The sequence below is a fragment of the Colias philodice genome, chromosome 13, assembly GCF_061535455.1.
Source record: "Colias philodice isolate Cphi_HAF_F1 chromosome 13, ilColPhil1 Martin Lab GWU primary, whole genome shotgun sequence".
Classification (NCBI taxonomy): Eukaryota; Metazoa; Arthropoda; class Insecta; order Lepidoptera; family Pieridae; genus Colias; species Colias philodice.
Genome location: NC_143098.1, coordinates 8,708,695 through 8,725,013, shown reverse-complemented (window position 1 = coordinate 8,725,013; position 16,319 = coordinate 8,708,695). Strand labels below are relative to the sequence as shown.

The following is a 16,319-nucleotide window of genomic DNA, read 5'->3' as shown; positions in this document are numbered from 1 at the left end:
GGGTAATGGGTCTTGTGCGTATATATTATATGTGCGAACTGCGTACAAACGTGTTCCCTCCTCTCCCACGGGCCACATAATACCTATAAGTTATCTTACATACATCCATACATACATCATTCTTATGAGTTATTGTATTACAATGTAGATTTACAGAATTCTATGTGTCATCACGATGCACGCAGTTTCAATTGTTGATCGTTTTTTGGACTATGGTCGTGGCGTATGAAATAGTTTACCTATTTTAGAACTTAGAATACATATTAAAATCTAAAATAAACTAGGTATATAATATAATATATTATGTATTCTTAGTTTTAGAAGAATTTAAGCATACCTTCCATTCGATTTATCGATGGAGATAGTTTAATAGAGAAACATGTTTATGTTTAATCCTTATAATAATTGACCCTGAAGATCGATCCAATAAAACTACACCGTGTAATTTTACCAGATTAAACTTGGTTCGATACCCGAAATTCAGTTAGGTATATTCTTTTCAAAAATAGTAGACTTTTGAGTTCCATTTTCTATCTTACAGTACCCTCTTCATGTGGTACCTACTACGAAATCCGACCCAGTAGATATCATCCATTTTATATAAAAAGCAATCATAAAATAATAACTAGGTACTTACTACATAATACATTTTGGATTAACTACATAATTTATTTGTAACACACACCTATAGAAGGATATAAGAAAGTTCTGTGTAGGTGTATGAACCCACACATATTTCAAATTTCAATCGATTATTCGTCATCGTTAAAAGATAAGTAGCTAGTTACAATAGGATTTATTTTTATTGAAAAATTTATATGTATTTGCGTGTCTAGTCTAAATAATTAAAAAAAATACACATAATAAACAAGAGCTATTTCTAAAATATCTGGATACCTGACAATACAAGAACCTTCGCTTGTATATGCTTATATACACGCATCAACAAAGTCTAGGAATATTATTATATTAGAGAAAACGACTGGACTAATATGTGCATATCGGGTAGGTCTGAGAATCGGCCAACATCTATTTTTCATTCCCCTGTGAATTGTGATAAGAGTACTGAGTAAGGCAGAACAAGTTTGCCGGGACTGCTAGTATTTCTATAAAATGCGTATAAATAATTCAATTGTCTTCTTTATTAAATTATAGCGCCGGAAAGCGGATATACCTGCATTGGAGTTAAAACGGTTTCCGGAGGTCTTATTTCTATATATAGAACTTATTATAAGATATTTATAATAACGTATTTAATATTTTGGACATAGCAACAAATAACTTGGTGAGTCAGCGAACGGATATGGTTAATACAGAGGACGTCTCGTTGTTTTGATGAGTAATGTAGGTAATTATGATCTTGAAGGCAGTCGCCGTTTTTATCTTAAAACGAATAGTGATTTTATGTCTATAAAATTAAAGCTGATTTTGCAAAAAATATATCTTTTTAAATAGGAAAATAAATAATTTTTTTTATTTATAGTTTATAGTCAAATAAATATTAGCTTATTTGCAACTGTTGCCGCTGACCGCACAAGACGAAACTTTTATATCATAAAAATCAAGCTCATATAAAAATTTTTGCAATTTTGTAACTTACTTTCTCAATTCGAACCAAAGTAATGTATACTTGCCCTTATCTCGTTCCGCTTCGCCTACTTCCTTTTGATATCGCAGAATGTCAGTTTGAATTTCGAACGCGCGCACTTTGGTCGCGTCTGTGCGAATTGTTTTTTTTGTGTAAAATAGTGGCCAGTGTACGAAATGTCAGCTGTGCTAAAAAATGTCACTAACTGTATATGGCATGCCTTCGAATCATTACAAAATAATGAAGTTGTTCATAAATCAAAGTTAAAGGTAAAGTTATTTTATTTTTATTTCGCCAAAAGTGGTTTTCGCCAAAATTTTATTTTAACTTTTTGTTTAGATTAATGTGTTGTTCTTTAGTTTTGGTGGTAATTAATTATTAATTTATTAGGCATTAGGGTATTATTTTATTGTTTTATATTCTTATTACTTCCTTTTCAGTTTTCTAACTGCAACTATTATAATAAATCAAAAAGTTAATTGTTGCGGTTTATACTTATTTAATATTTATTATTTAACTATGATGAATGTAAAAATTTATTAGTATTTCGCTTTAAATTACAACTTTTATTATAGTTAGGTAGGTACTTATTTATTAAAATATAATTAAAATGCCCAGTTGATTTTAAGTTAATTTGTGTCCAGGTTACTTAATAATCGAGTTGCCCAAAACAAGTGACCAGGTTTTACATTTTAAAAGTCGCGGGATCAACACATTAATTAAAAGGTAAAATAAAATTTATTATTTCTCAATACGCATGCGACTCGTGCTTGACCACACGTCTTGTCCTTCAGATTCTAGGTAAAATATCGATTGGTCAGGTGTTAGGCGTAATGTAAATAGCCTTCTCTTCAAAACAATACCATCATATTACAGTGATTAACTGATTAGTACATATTTAAAATGCAAAGGAATTTTTTTAAGGCTGATGATGAGCGTGCAGGTTTAGCTAAGTAAGAAACCTGTGAGGTCTACCAGCTAATAGGTATTGTAATATGCGCGCAAACACAAACAGTCTCTTGTCCTTCTCTCTAAATCTATTATCTATAGCTTAATAGTATACATCCATACTAATATTATAAATGCGAAAGTAACTCTGTCTGTCTGTCTGTTACTCAATCACGCCTAAACTACTGAACCAATTTACATGAAATTTGGTATGGATATATTTTGATACCCGAGAAAGGACATAGGCTACTTTTTATTGCGAAATATGAACCACGGGCGAAGCCGGGGCGGACCCGGTACCTATGTACTCAATAGGTTAATGAGTTTATACAACAGTCAACACCTTATTTTCGAAGCCTAATAAATCACAGCTTGCTCGTTTCCTTTGTGATTGTTCGCAGTGAATCATGAATGGTGACTTACTTAATTGTTATTGTTTAACCCTTGCTGGCCTTATATATGTTTTCAAGAACCATGCTTAGCTGGCGGTGCACCAATACTAATTAATTTCGAGGACAGTTGTGAAGACGAGGTTATTTTTTTTCAAACAACAATTTTTCATTATAATAGATACTTACTAGGTAGCAAAAGTTACATAATTTTCTGCATTGATAAAAAATTTCATCTATTAAGCCACATGTATTTTGTATTACTTACACTAATTATTGTTCATTCATCTATTCATATAACTCCTTACAAGCATATAATTAATATAGTATCCTATAGTATAGTGTTTACCTATAATTTATTACCTATATCTTCCCCTTCTATACAAGTACAAACGTCAAATTAATTTCCCGCCATTTTACGATCTGACATAACATTACGATCCAGGGGTGTCACCCTCCTTGCAAATCCGAAGGCGCCGGTCAGACGGGCGACCAAGATACACCAAGATACCAGAGGGAAGAAATAGCAATGATTAATTGTCTTTTTCAATACTATATTGTTCAGAATTAACTCTCCAATCATAAATGACTAAGACCAACGGCCAACCCTTGGCTAATTAGCTTTGTATTTGCGAAACGTGAGTACTAGGTATTACAAAAATTAGTGTCACTCATCACTCATCATTCCCGTATTTTATCAGTTCATTACGATTAAAGAATCGCAATTCAATTAGGCAAGCAGGTTATATAAAGAAAAATATTAACTTATAAATGGAGACACCCATCCCGCGATACACTAAATTCCTTCTTATAAAGCCCTAAAATTAAAGTAAGTACCTACATAATATTACAAAAATTTATGGTAATTAAATCTCCAAATGTTTTTATCTTATCGGTTAACTGTGATAATAATTGAGTATAAGCAACTTTATCACACACTATATCTACAAAATAAAAACAAATGGCAATTTTTCAGTTTTTACTTTTTAGGTTCAAGCTGTTAATTACGTTTGGAACTGTGTCATATCCAGGAATATTTCATAACTCTTTTAATTTGATTCGAGTCATTTATTTAGAATGCTTTAATTGCCTAGCCCTAGTAGGTAGGTAGGTCCTACTAAAATCATCATGCCCTTAAAAAACTGAAAACAAAAACGAGGAGCTTCTGCTTGAAAACACCTTTTGTTTTACAACATTTTATTATATAGACGAAATACACTTTAATACGCGTATTCTATGTATATTCTACAACTATGCCATAAAAATGATGACAAAAGTGACGTCACACCCATTGACCTGAATGCACCCCTCAGCCAACAATAGGAGTAGGTACACTCCTTGCAAGAATTTTACTCCTTTTTAATTCATAAACTTTGTTATACCATTTACTCTATTTCTATTCGACTTTGTTAATTGAAATGGAAGTAAATTGAAAATGAAGTACTTATTTTGAAAAAGGAAGACATTCCATTTTTTTTGTAGATTAATATTATTTTAGATATCTCCATAAATTCTTAATAACTGTTCATAAAAAAATATATGTGGTTGCTGAACTAAATATGTATTTTTAATATTGATTTTGCACATGCAATCTATATTGAATTTTTCATATTGATTTCCTAGAAATGTATTGTTATTAGACAGCTATTCCCACTAGGGCTGCCGATTTAATGGATCTAGAACAACCGATCATACTTAAATCAGTAAACAGTAAACTTACCTACTCCAATTTTTCTTAATATAGTTCAAATATTTTATAGTTATTTTATATACGTTATAGTTCAATATTTTTCTAATAAGTATATTAGAAAAATATTGAACTATAACGATAAAAGAATTCAATTTCTCAAATAGGTAACAAGTCAAATGAATGCAGACCAAAACAAAAGATCATAACGTGAAGAGACGACATCATTCTATGTTCCTCTAACAATTATTATTTGTCAATATTTCTACACATAATCAAGCTATTTTAATAAAATACTAGGCGTATAGTCTGTATAAGTATAAAAAATCATTTCTTTCGGTAGATATTGGATATAAAAACCAATTGTTGACAACCCTAAAATATCCGCACCTAGGCTAGACTAATCCGGATTACTATAATTAGCAAAGCGTGACCTATCAATCCCACGTGGTTAGTATTTCATTTCCTTCTGGCTAAAAATGAATAGTTAAGCATATTTTTTATTTTATGTCAAATACTATTTTTGTCATATAAGTAAGTATTTCATTTTTTTATTTATTTAACTTAAATATAAATATCGAATCGCTTTCGATTCAAATTATTCAGTTAGCTTCCGAACTGTATAAAAAAAAACATTTTTTAAAACATTTAACTAACTCTGTTGGTACCTAAGTACTTACATACATTTTATTAAAAATTATTTTTGCGCGAAATCGAACCCTTGACCTTTACAATGCTGACTCACCATTTAACCAACTGACCAATAACATCTCACAAAGTTAAGATACAGAAAAGGTTTCAGTGAATGCAATTACGGAAATGTATAACATTTTTAAAAGAAGTATGTAAATTGTTAATTTCCTTAAAAGCATCTCGGCTATTGCTGTTAATGATGTTAATTACCTTCATTAACAAGTGCGATTACATTACCGGGGCAAACCTTTTACGAACTCTCTCCATAAAATCTACCGTAACGTTATTCCTTATAGCAATAGTTTCAATGTTTGTAATTAGGTAAAATCGAAAATTTATGTATAACCTATTTTGTAAGATGTGCCTACATTAAATTTAACTTTGTATATAAATAGCTGCCAAAGTTTAACTCTACCCAAAGTCCTGTGTAAAAGGCGTAGAGTAAAATTATAGAGTACTAGCTTCCGCTCGCGGCTTCGCCCGCGTGGTGTTTTTTCGCAATAAAAGGTAGCCTATGTTCTTTCTCAGGGTCTAAAGATTGTCTGTGCCAAATTTTATTAAAATCGGTTGAGAAGTTTATCGGGAAAGCGTAACAGACAGGCAGATAGAGTTACTTTCGCATTTATAATATTAAGTAGGTAACTAGGGATAGACTACGTTATTTCAAACTCCTGAAAATTATGATATCTGTTGAGTAATTTAAAAATGTTCCTCTTTCACATTTAATAACAATTACCAAGTGAACCCAGATATCTATTTCCAATGTAAGAAAGTGATGGCGCAAAACGACCTTTACAAAGCGCTCTCATTTTTTTCACTGCTTTACTGCTTTAGGACATCATGGTTTGGTAAACCCCCTATTACGTTGTCTTTAAAAATATTATAGTACAGATTTTAAAAGAATAAGAAATCTACAAAATATATAATTATTACTCTTATCTAGATAGTCACAAGCTAACTCGTGTATTTGCTAATTAAACTAAATTATGTACTACCTGTCTAGGCACTGTAATTAATCATGTTTGTTCGATAAATATTTGCATGCACGTAAACCGGATAAAGTTGTGCATTTTAAAATATGTAGTTTTATTAAGTAGTCACTTACATACCTAGTAAATACGCATCACAAAACATTAGTGTAAATTGCATTTAATGAATGTATTTAAATCTAATTTACGTATGCTTCAATTAGAATTTAGGTAATACTAAGGTAGATATTTAATTTTTAATGCAAAAATGACCGTTGTCACGTCGCGTTCGTGAAAATATGCCCAATAGACTTTTTATTTTATTCTCAGTTAAACAATTACATTTTTTTTATTAGTCATTGTTCCATTATTTTATTAGTTATTTAAGTAACTACTTAACCCATAAAATTTTTTGTCTCTACATGAAATCTAAAATTAAAGGAGAATTGACCAAAATTTTGTTAGCGATAAACAAATATAGTGTTGCATCAAATTATAACTATTAAGGCAATTTAGCTGCTAAATGGTAATCCTTTTATGCTTTTAAGTTTTAATCGATTGTTGTAACAAACATTACAAAACATCAATTGATGAATCATCTAAGTGCGAAGTCCTATTGCGTTGTAAACCGCTTTTCGAATAGCAATCTATCTATACTAAGTAGTAAGTACCTATATTTAGGTAGTTTATAAGGTTATGACGAAAGCAGTAGATATGTATATTTAGAAAACAAAATAGGGCTTCTTGGTTTACAATATTTAATTTAACTAGGTACAATAAAATTTATTCCAGTCCAAATCTAGGATATTTTTATTTATTGAAAACGACTGCTGTCTAGCCATATTACGAAATTAAAGCATCATCATACCTAAATGATAAAATGTGCCAAAATTAAGTGGTAAGCAGGTAGGTATAGTACGCAAAACTACATCAGTTATAAAATACAAACATTCTTCGCAGGTATCAAATTCGTAATAAATACATCAACTTAACAAGTAACAACCATAAAAGGAAAGAAAAACAACGTAATAGCTCTGTTAGTATTATTACGTGAAGATGGATCATTTTCCACGAAATATGACTACAAAAACACACAATCACTCATCTACCTATTTATTCCTTCAGTAGGTAGGTAATGTTTCTCCGTTGTTCATAGTGATAACTGATAAGTGATAAGCGAAAATGGACAGCAAGCTCTCATTAGCTTTATTACTCCATCGACCTTTATAACACGTGTTGACATAGTTTAGGAAATTGTTTTTCTATTATACGTATGACATAATTAGGCACTATGTATTCATATTGTGACTGTTCATCTTAAGTTGAAAATTAGTACATAGATATATGTATCAGCCTTAATCCCTTTGAATAATTTACACATTAAACAATAATTAAAAGCTAATAAACATCTTAACTGATATTATTTATTATGTTTGTTTTAAATCTGAACGTGAATATGTTTATTGTAAATTTAAAACAAACAAGACATGAACGCGACCATCGCACTAAAGCGACTGAGTCAAAGAGTAAAGTAATTGGACTGAGTGCAGTTAAGCCATAAGGCTTATGTTGAGCGGAACATAATATCAAATATGTGATGTAGGCGTCTCCATACGTATACCTATCATATATAATTTACGAAAACAAGCTACTAATTATACCTACGTAATATATGATTTTTTGCTACATAGTTAGTAGCCAAGTAGGTAAGTATAAATTATAATTTAGATCTAGAAGTCTATCTTTGCCATTATAGTCACTATATCTGGTCCCATCGTCACTGCAGGCATAAAACTCAACCAGAAGCCTTGAACGGTCGGCAACCTATGACCTACTTGGCCATGCAGGAAAATTAATAATGGGAGAGTCGCCAAAACTGACATCTTATGCACAAACTTAATTCATATTTCTTATTATATTATAGGCATAGATAGCTTTGGCAACTTTTCCAAATTTGTAGAAGGAGCTACCTACTAGCTCCGTTTATTATATTAGATCTTTAATACATATAATCAATTCTATGTAATTTCCTACGTTACTATATTTATAACATATCTTACATATCAATTCAAAAGCAAACAGCCTAAACTTCCTTTTCGTGGTTTCTTAATTTAGTTTCTGGAAATCCGAAATTGAAACCTTAATAGTAGATAGATATGGCAAGTTCATAGAACATAAGCAATAAATAACATTATGATTTAAGTACATTGTAATTTAAAACAATGGGGAAATCTGAACTCAATAAATCGACCGGGTAGTTGTAAATTATACGCCAAAGTAACCAATATCTCACATGAAAATAAAATGCGTCTGGTTAACAAATAAAATGGAGGTCGTAATTTATATTGATAAGTCAGTTACCAGGAACCGGCCTTAAAGCCTTGACATAAATGCAGCTTGGCCGAGTCCACTCGTAACGAATAAAGATTCTTAATGGATTGCTTATTTCTTGTGTTACATCCGCCTTGCAGTGTAAAATCACAAAATGCAATGATAGTTGGGATTGGCGCGAAGTTTTTTATTAATATAGTGTATCGCTAATCAATGCATTTGATTATACGATACCAGTTAGATATAATTACCTATAACTTGTATCTAATAGATGTTCTATGACTGAGCTTTAGGATGTATCTAGACGGTACAACTTTTAATTAATTTTTTGCTTCCAAAGAGCTTTCAAAGTTAGGTAGGTTTGTAGATCTTCGGTACATAAAATTTAGATGAACTTTTGAAAAAAAAAATTCTAATATTTGAGCCTCTATTTAAGATCCAGAATTAAAAACTTACTTTTATGTAAACAATAGAAAACAATAAAAATATTAAATAGTATATTTTTCGAGTGTAAGATAGATGCAGAGCACACAGCTATTACAAAAAGTAGCTGCATAAAAATAATATTTTTAATATTTCGGGACAATTTTCACACACGGCACGATCTGATCCCATACTAAGCTTTCGCTTGTGTTATGGAAACCAGATGGCTGATAAACATACATATATAATTTTAAATAAATACTTATACAGATAATTAACACCCAGACACAGAGCAAACATCTATGTTCATCACACAAATGTTTGCCCCGGTTGGGGCTCGAACCCACGACCTCTGGCTTTGAAGGCAGGGGCCACTACCCACCAAGCCAACCGGCCAGTCAGCCAAAAGAAACATAATAGTTACAACAATGTTTTAAATTCCAATCCCGCAGGTTCTAACAGCAAACATCGGCACGCTTCTAGACTTATACGGAGTGGAGAAAGGTCTAGACCACTTCAGGTCATCACAAGAGCTGACCTTCGACGAGTTCCGCTACTACCTCCAGCATGAGGTGTTCAGCTCACTGCCGAAGACTGTCACTTTGCCTGTTGCTCGGGAATTTGAGAAGAAAATTAGTGAGGTACTTTTTATAGATGGATTTATTGACATGATTTTAATGTTAAGGGTTAAATAATGATTAAGAAGAACGGCAAATGTATGAATAAATAATTGGTAGTAGTTTGAAATTATATAATACCCCATTCTTGAATTTGTACTATTTATGTAATGTAATCAAAGTGGCGGGGAGCCGCTGGAGTCAGGCCGGTACACTGGTGATCGGTGATCGGTCATTATGGAAATCTTTAGGGGAGGTCTATGTCCTGCAGTGGACGTCCTGAAAGGCTGGAATGATGATGATGTAATGTAGAAGTATAAAGACTAGCATTTAAAAATAGTTGTTTCATAGATTATCCATATAACGTGACGTCAAACACTTGATTGAATGAAATCACCCTGAGACCTTGCAACGAATTTGAAAGTCTTGACATAGCCACTTTAAGATATGTTTCCTATGATAAAAGAAGTTTTGTTATATACTATATTGGCATAGGTATATCGTTAGAGTACACAATACACCAAGATTGAAAAGAACTTGAATGTATTTTAGGTACATGACAGACTTGATGCAATAAATTAGATCGTTGTTGTCCTTTATCGCCCGCATTTCCTGCTATCGTTTAAAACACAATTATATTATATAACTACCTACCATTTTAGAATATTTACTGCAATGTTTTGAGTTATAACTACTTTATAATCAATTAAATATCTAGCAAAAGTATATGTCTAAGGATCGGTGCCAAAAGCCCACCTATTGGTTCGTAGATCGATGTCTTTATAACGCACACTTAATTTGCGACACACCCTGTCGTCATAGGGCTGGGTGAAGCTACATTTTTTTTCCCTTTAGCATAAAAATTTGTATAGATACAAATCTAGAACAATCTATCCATGCCACAAAGAACTTTTCGTTGTCTTTGCCAAAACTTGGAACTAACTTTTTCTCAGGTATGCTGGTTCGTGTGCCGAAAGAATCTTCTAACCCGCGACAAGCCGATCTTCAACGATGACTCCGTGTTCAAACTCTTCAGGATATTCTGCCTCCTCGCGGATCTGGTGCAAGACGCTGATGATACGAACCGTTATGTTGTAAGTACTTTATCAGAGGTTAATTTATTGACCGTTATTGTAAGAGCAAGTTGGCACGCGATGTGGAGGTCAGTTTGTTCCTTTTTATTTACACTGAAATTTATTGATATTTTCTACAGAAATGTATTGAATAGATAATTAATTTAGATAAATTTAAATAAAAAATAGGCTGCTGTTTTTGGTCGAAAACTATCTTTTCGATTTTTTCGTTAAACAATAATTATATTAGTTACTGATATAATATAATGACTATTTAATCATTATATTACATATATGGACTTCCATAGTCACAGATTGACTAACGGTTAGTGCCTACGCAAAAGTATCGCTAGAGGCATCACACTTATTACAATAACAATACAACTCTGAAGACGTCATAGCGTAATATAATATACGCTAATTAGCCATGACTCCCACTTGCAAGCCACATGTTTTTAATCCTCAACTCCGGTCATTCACATCTCCGCTCCGTAGAATTTTTATTGTCCTAATTACAATTCGTGGTAAATGGATTGATGACATGACACAATAGCATAATTATTATCCAATATTTATTTGGGCAGAACAACAGTGGAGAGGTTATAAAACTTGAAGAAATCTGTAAATTTGTTGCAATCTCTATTACTTTCCCAAACATTCTTTCTTACGCTACCTAATTACTTAAAAAAATATGCAAAAAAATGTTGCTCCAAATTAGGAATACCTTAAAAGCAGAGATGACACACCAACTGGCTCGACTGCAAAACTATACACAACAGTAACACAATATAAAAGCATCGTACGATCTTACTCACTGAACAAAAATAAGGATTGTTCAACAATGTTTTATGAATTATGGGTCGTAGTACTAGAGATTAAAGAGAAAGAATAATAACTTCTAAGTACTAGACGTATCTATTAACAAAACGAAATTCGACAAATTTTTGTTGGTCGTCTTTTAAAATGAAAAGGATTAAATTTTATTTATCAACTTTCAAGTACTTACGCATAATTTTACTTAAAAATAATCGATGTAACGAGTATACGTGCAGATTTAAACCTTGGTGGTTATAAGTAACCGTGAAAATAAGAATCTGCGGTCATATACACCGAATTAACCTTCATGAGTTTATTCCTATTATGATATGATCTTTAAAGTGTCGTTCGAACTTTTTATTGTCAGCATAGCCTCATAAATATACCAATGAACATTGTGTCTACTTTCATTTATTTTTGTACTTTTATTTTTGGTCGATAATGATAAAACCAAGCAGGAAAAAGTAATTCTGGTAAACCTGATACAACTTGCACTAGCAAAAGATGTCCTTCGTCCATTTACCAAATTTTAACAGTAAAAAATGATTAAAAAAATATTTAAATATTGTACCTATAATAATCTTAAGATTGATCGTTAGCATCTGCACCTACAACAGACCCAGAAATATAATTGTAACTGCATATATTTTTCATTTTATAGGTAGTTTTGCAGCCATCAGAAGCAGGTCTAGTGGCTGAGCAGCTGGTCCACTGCCTTGGCTTACGATGGGATGCAGCCGACTGGGAAGCTTTAGGCTCTTCTATAGGCCATTTCAAATGGGCAGCTTTCTTGGCAGTTCTTGAAGCAAAGTATTGCTGTGACCAGCAGTTACATTCTGAAGCCCTGGTCGAAGCGGTCGCTGAAATATATGACGTGTTTATAGAAGATATTATTAAAAAGGTAATTTTTTGGTACAGTTCCCCGAAAGCAGAGTCAATAAGAACAGTTTTATTGCATTCGATTGAGCTCAACACAATGTTCCAATAGCCCTCTTCAATGCTTTTTTTTCTATTTTTCCTTATTTTCTATCCATGGAATAATTGCATAATGCGCATTCTTAGCAGCTTAGAATTGGGTTTCTTAACTACTTTTTTTTTCTAAACAACCTTTCCATATTATTAATGGTTCAAAACTTCCAGGGCTACCTCTTCAAACGCGGTTACCTCCTTCCAACAATGCGAGAGTACTGGTGTGTCCTGCAGCCCTGTGCCCTAACATATTACAAAAGCTCGTCACAAAAGGACCAATGCGGCAGAATTAATATTGACGAGTACTGCTCTGTTGAAGCTGCTGTGGGAGATGGCAAGATACAGAAATTTCAATTGATCACTCCGGAAAGAACTTTCGAGTTTGGAACACAGGATCATAAGTAAGTCGATTATAATAAACATCGCATAACTCGTTTATATAAATAGTAAAATATCAATTTGAAATCAGATGAGTTTGAACATAGTTACTTTTTAAAAATTAATCTAAAAAAATGTCCAATTTTGCCCACGATGATTTAAAAATAGCAATTGTTACGATCTCACAATATTTAAAAAATACAATCTTATCACAAAGGACTTTTACATCACAATAATAGCAAAACAAGATACCATCTACCACCAAAATACACAGCTGGAGTAGCGTCTGTATACAAAATAACGTTATATAAATGCTTTTATTAACTAGTATCTTGCTATAATTTCTCCAAGGAGCCGTCTCCAATGGGTGTCCGCGCTGCGGCAAGCGGCCGCAGTGTCCGGGGGCGCGGAGGGGTACCAGCGGCGGGCGCGCGCGGGGCGGCGGGGCGCGGGGGCGCGGCGCGAGCAGGAGGTGCGCGACACCAGGGCGCGGCTGCAGCACGAGGTGCGCGCGAGGCTCGCCGCGGAGGCGCAGGCACAGGTACTTACATAAGTAACGGTACCCAAGGACTCGTCTCAGGTTAGCGATGAGCCATGTGGCCGCAGTGTTCAAGGGCGCGGAGACCAGGGCGTGGCTGCAGCACGAGGTGCGCGCACGGCTCGCTGCGGAGGCGCAGGCACAGGTACTGACATAGGTAACTGTACCCAAGGAGCCGTCTCCAATGGTTAGCGATGAGCCATTTGTCTGTATAGTGCCCGTAGTGTCCGCTTCCTGCGGGGGCACAGGGATTGCGTTGCAACCGAATTGTTGCCATGACAACGGGATACAATATTGGAAATTAAACTGTTTCGAAATGAGACTGTATTACCAAACACGATTAATGCAGAATTTATGTATGTCATCGTTATTATATTAAGATTTTTTTTGTCCAATACCTGCCATGAAGTATTATATTTTTTTTCCAGGAATTAGCAGAATTAGCACAACAAGACAACAAAAAGTTAGAAGAACTGAAGCATGCGCAGACTGAACTTGAACGGCTATTGCAAGAAGAGACTCAAGCTAAAAGAGACGAAGAAATTGTTAGAGCGTTGCAAGCCAGGTAAAGATAAGAAATATTTAAATCCCAACTTATAATAAATTAAAGTTTACTTTCAACCAAAATATATTTGAGAAAGAAGAATATATTTGAAAATACAGAAAATATTATTGACTTTTGTTCGGTCTTTGTAAGGCGATTCTTTAAAATGGCAGTGTATAAAATAATCAATTGCCACGATGCTAAAATGTATAATGGTAAATGTATAAATATTTGTAGAGTACTAGCAGAAGAGTGGGAACGAAGAGAAGAATTAGAAAGGCTTCAAGAAGAACAAAACAGAATGCTAGAAGAAGAAAGACTTAAAAGAAAACAGTTTGAGTTATTACAAGCTGAAAAAGAAGCACAGTACAGAGGTATGCTTCAACATAGTACATAGTAACATTAGTCATACAAACTTTTCTTTAACTAGTTTTTTCAAATTGCAATCAAATTGCAGTAGTAAAATTATAACTCATAAATTATTTATTTGAACATAATCAACATTTTACAAATTTAATGTAACCTTAGGCTCCCAACATGAAAAATTGATCATATACTTTATTGCATATACTTTCAAAATTACCAAATTTAGATAACTTCGAGTTCAATTCTAACCTTAAATATAAATCAATTTTTAGAAGCGGAACGTCGTCTCAAAGAACTAGAACAAGAGAAACAGAAATTGGACTCCGAGTTGCGGGCGGCTCAGGAGAAGATACAGAAGACTGAACACAATGCTAATGCTCTCCATGTTCAATTACGGGTAAGATTATATTAGCATACTAGCTGTGCCGCGCGGTTTCACTCGCGTGGCTCTGCTCCTGTTGGTCTTAGGGTGATGATATATAGCCTATAGCCTTCCTCGATAAATGGGCTATCTAACACCGAAAGAATTTTTCAACTCGGACCAGTAGTTCCCGAGATTAGCGCGTTCAAACAAACAAACTCTTCAGCTTTATAATATTAGTATAGATTAAATTGTACCTAATAATACAGAAAAATGAAAATATTGAGGTTATAAAATTTTCCTAGTAACATTAGGTCCTTTCTTCGTCCTTGTTGTTAACATTGTATGGGTTAGACATTAAACTGAGATGATAATATTATTGCCACTCTTCTATAAGTAGTTATTAATATTATAAAGAGGAAAGGTTTGTAATTATGTATGTATGTATGGTTTTCACGCATAAACTACTGGACCGATTTAGATGAAATTTGGCACAGACAATCTTTAGACCCTGAGAAAGAACATAGGCTACCTTTTATTTCGAAATGTACCACGGGCGAAGCCGGGGCGGACCGCTAGTATTAAATAAAAATATTTGTAATTGAATCCATCGTGAGTAATCTTAGAAGGGCAACATATTGACAAAAATCTCCTAATACTTTCTCTATCTAGATCACCGCCTATTTGACAAATGTGATAAATAAAAGGCAGCTTGCGATCGAAAATATTTTAATGACCATAATAAACAATGTATTGTCTATGCCATACAGTATACAATATATAATAAAAAATAAAAAATAAATATTGTGTCATTTCTTCCCGCCTTTTTTCTCTGCAGCTGTCATCAGTTCAAAAATCTTTTATAAAACATTTATTACCAGGATCTGACTCCAGTACTCCGCAACGGGGAACGAGCACGCAGAGCCATATCTTTCGTTCCGACCACTAAAAGTTCTTCAGATACCCTCATTGATGTTCGAGCTATTAGGCACCTTAAAGTTCTAGATGATAATGAAAATTTGTAAACCTTTTTCGTCAGTTATTAATGCTATTTTGTAGAAAAATATTTATAGGCAGAATTTTGTAAGCTTTAAAAATAGATCGTTGCAAAAATAATCATTACGATTTCTACAAGTGTTGGTGTTGTAGGGATATGAATGAATTGTGATTTAATTGGCTTATAAATTAAGTTATTTATTATGAAACAGAGTTATTGTTTTGAAATATGCATTTTTTATTCAACAAAAATATTGTGAACACATGTTCGTTTTTATTTATTTTACATTGTAAACATACATTGTTTTAAGAAATGTATAAAGATTATTATTTAGGATTGGTAAAATCTAATAATTTGCGTATAAGTTAATAATTATTCTTTCATACAAATATACCTATTAACGAATAATCGTGAAGTTAACCATGATCATTTTCCTTAAGTGATAGGATACATGTTTTATATTGTATTTTTTATTTGAATCTATAATTTATATTGTTTACTTTAAATTGATTGTAATTAAATTCTTTATCAGCATATTATATTGTAGTATGTACTAATTTAATTATTACTAATTAATTATTATATTTGTGTCCACTGAATGAAATGCTAAAGATTGAGCATAATTTATTATAG

General features: G+C 32.9%; 1 protein-coding gene across 1 annotated transcript; it reads left to right on the top strand.

The window, feature by feature from the left end:
- Positions 1–1,697: 1,697 nt before the first annotated feature.
- LOC149483568 (switch-associated protein 70-like) lies at positions 1,698–16,057 on the top strand. The gene is made up of 10 exons (XM_089702671.1): positions 1,698–1,857; positions 9,480–9,668; positions 10,598–10,738; positions 12,195–12,434; positions 12,674–12,903; positions 13,232–13,421; positions 13,847–13,983; positions 14,200–14,336; positions 14,601–14,725; positions 15,571–16,057. The coding sequence occupies exons 1-10, from the start codon at positions 1,765–1,767 to the stop codon at positions 15,712–15,714; spliced, it is 1,626 nt and encodes a 541-aa protein (XP_089558797.1). The 5' UTR covers positions 1,698–1,764; the 3' UTR covers positions 15,715–16,057.
- Positions 16,058–16,319: the final 262 nt, after the last annotated feature.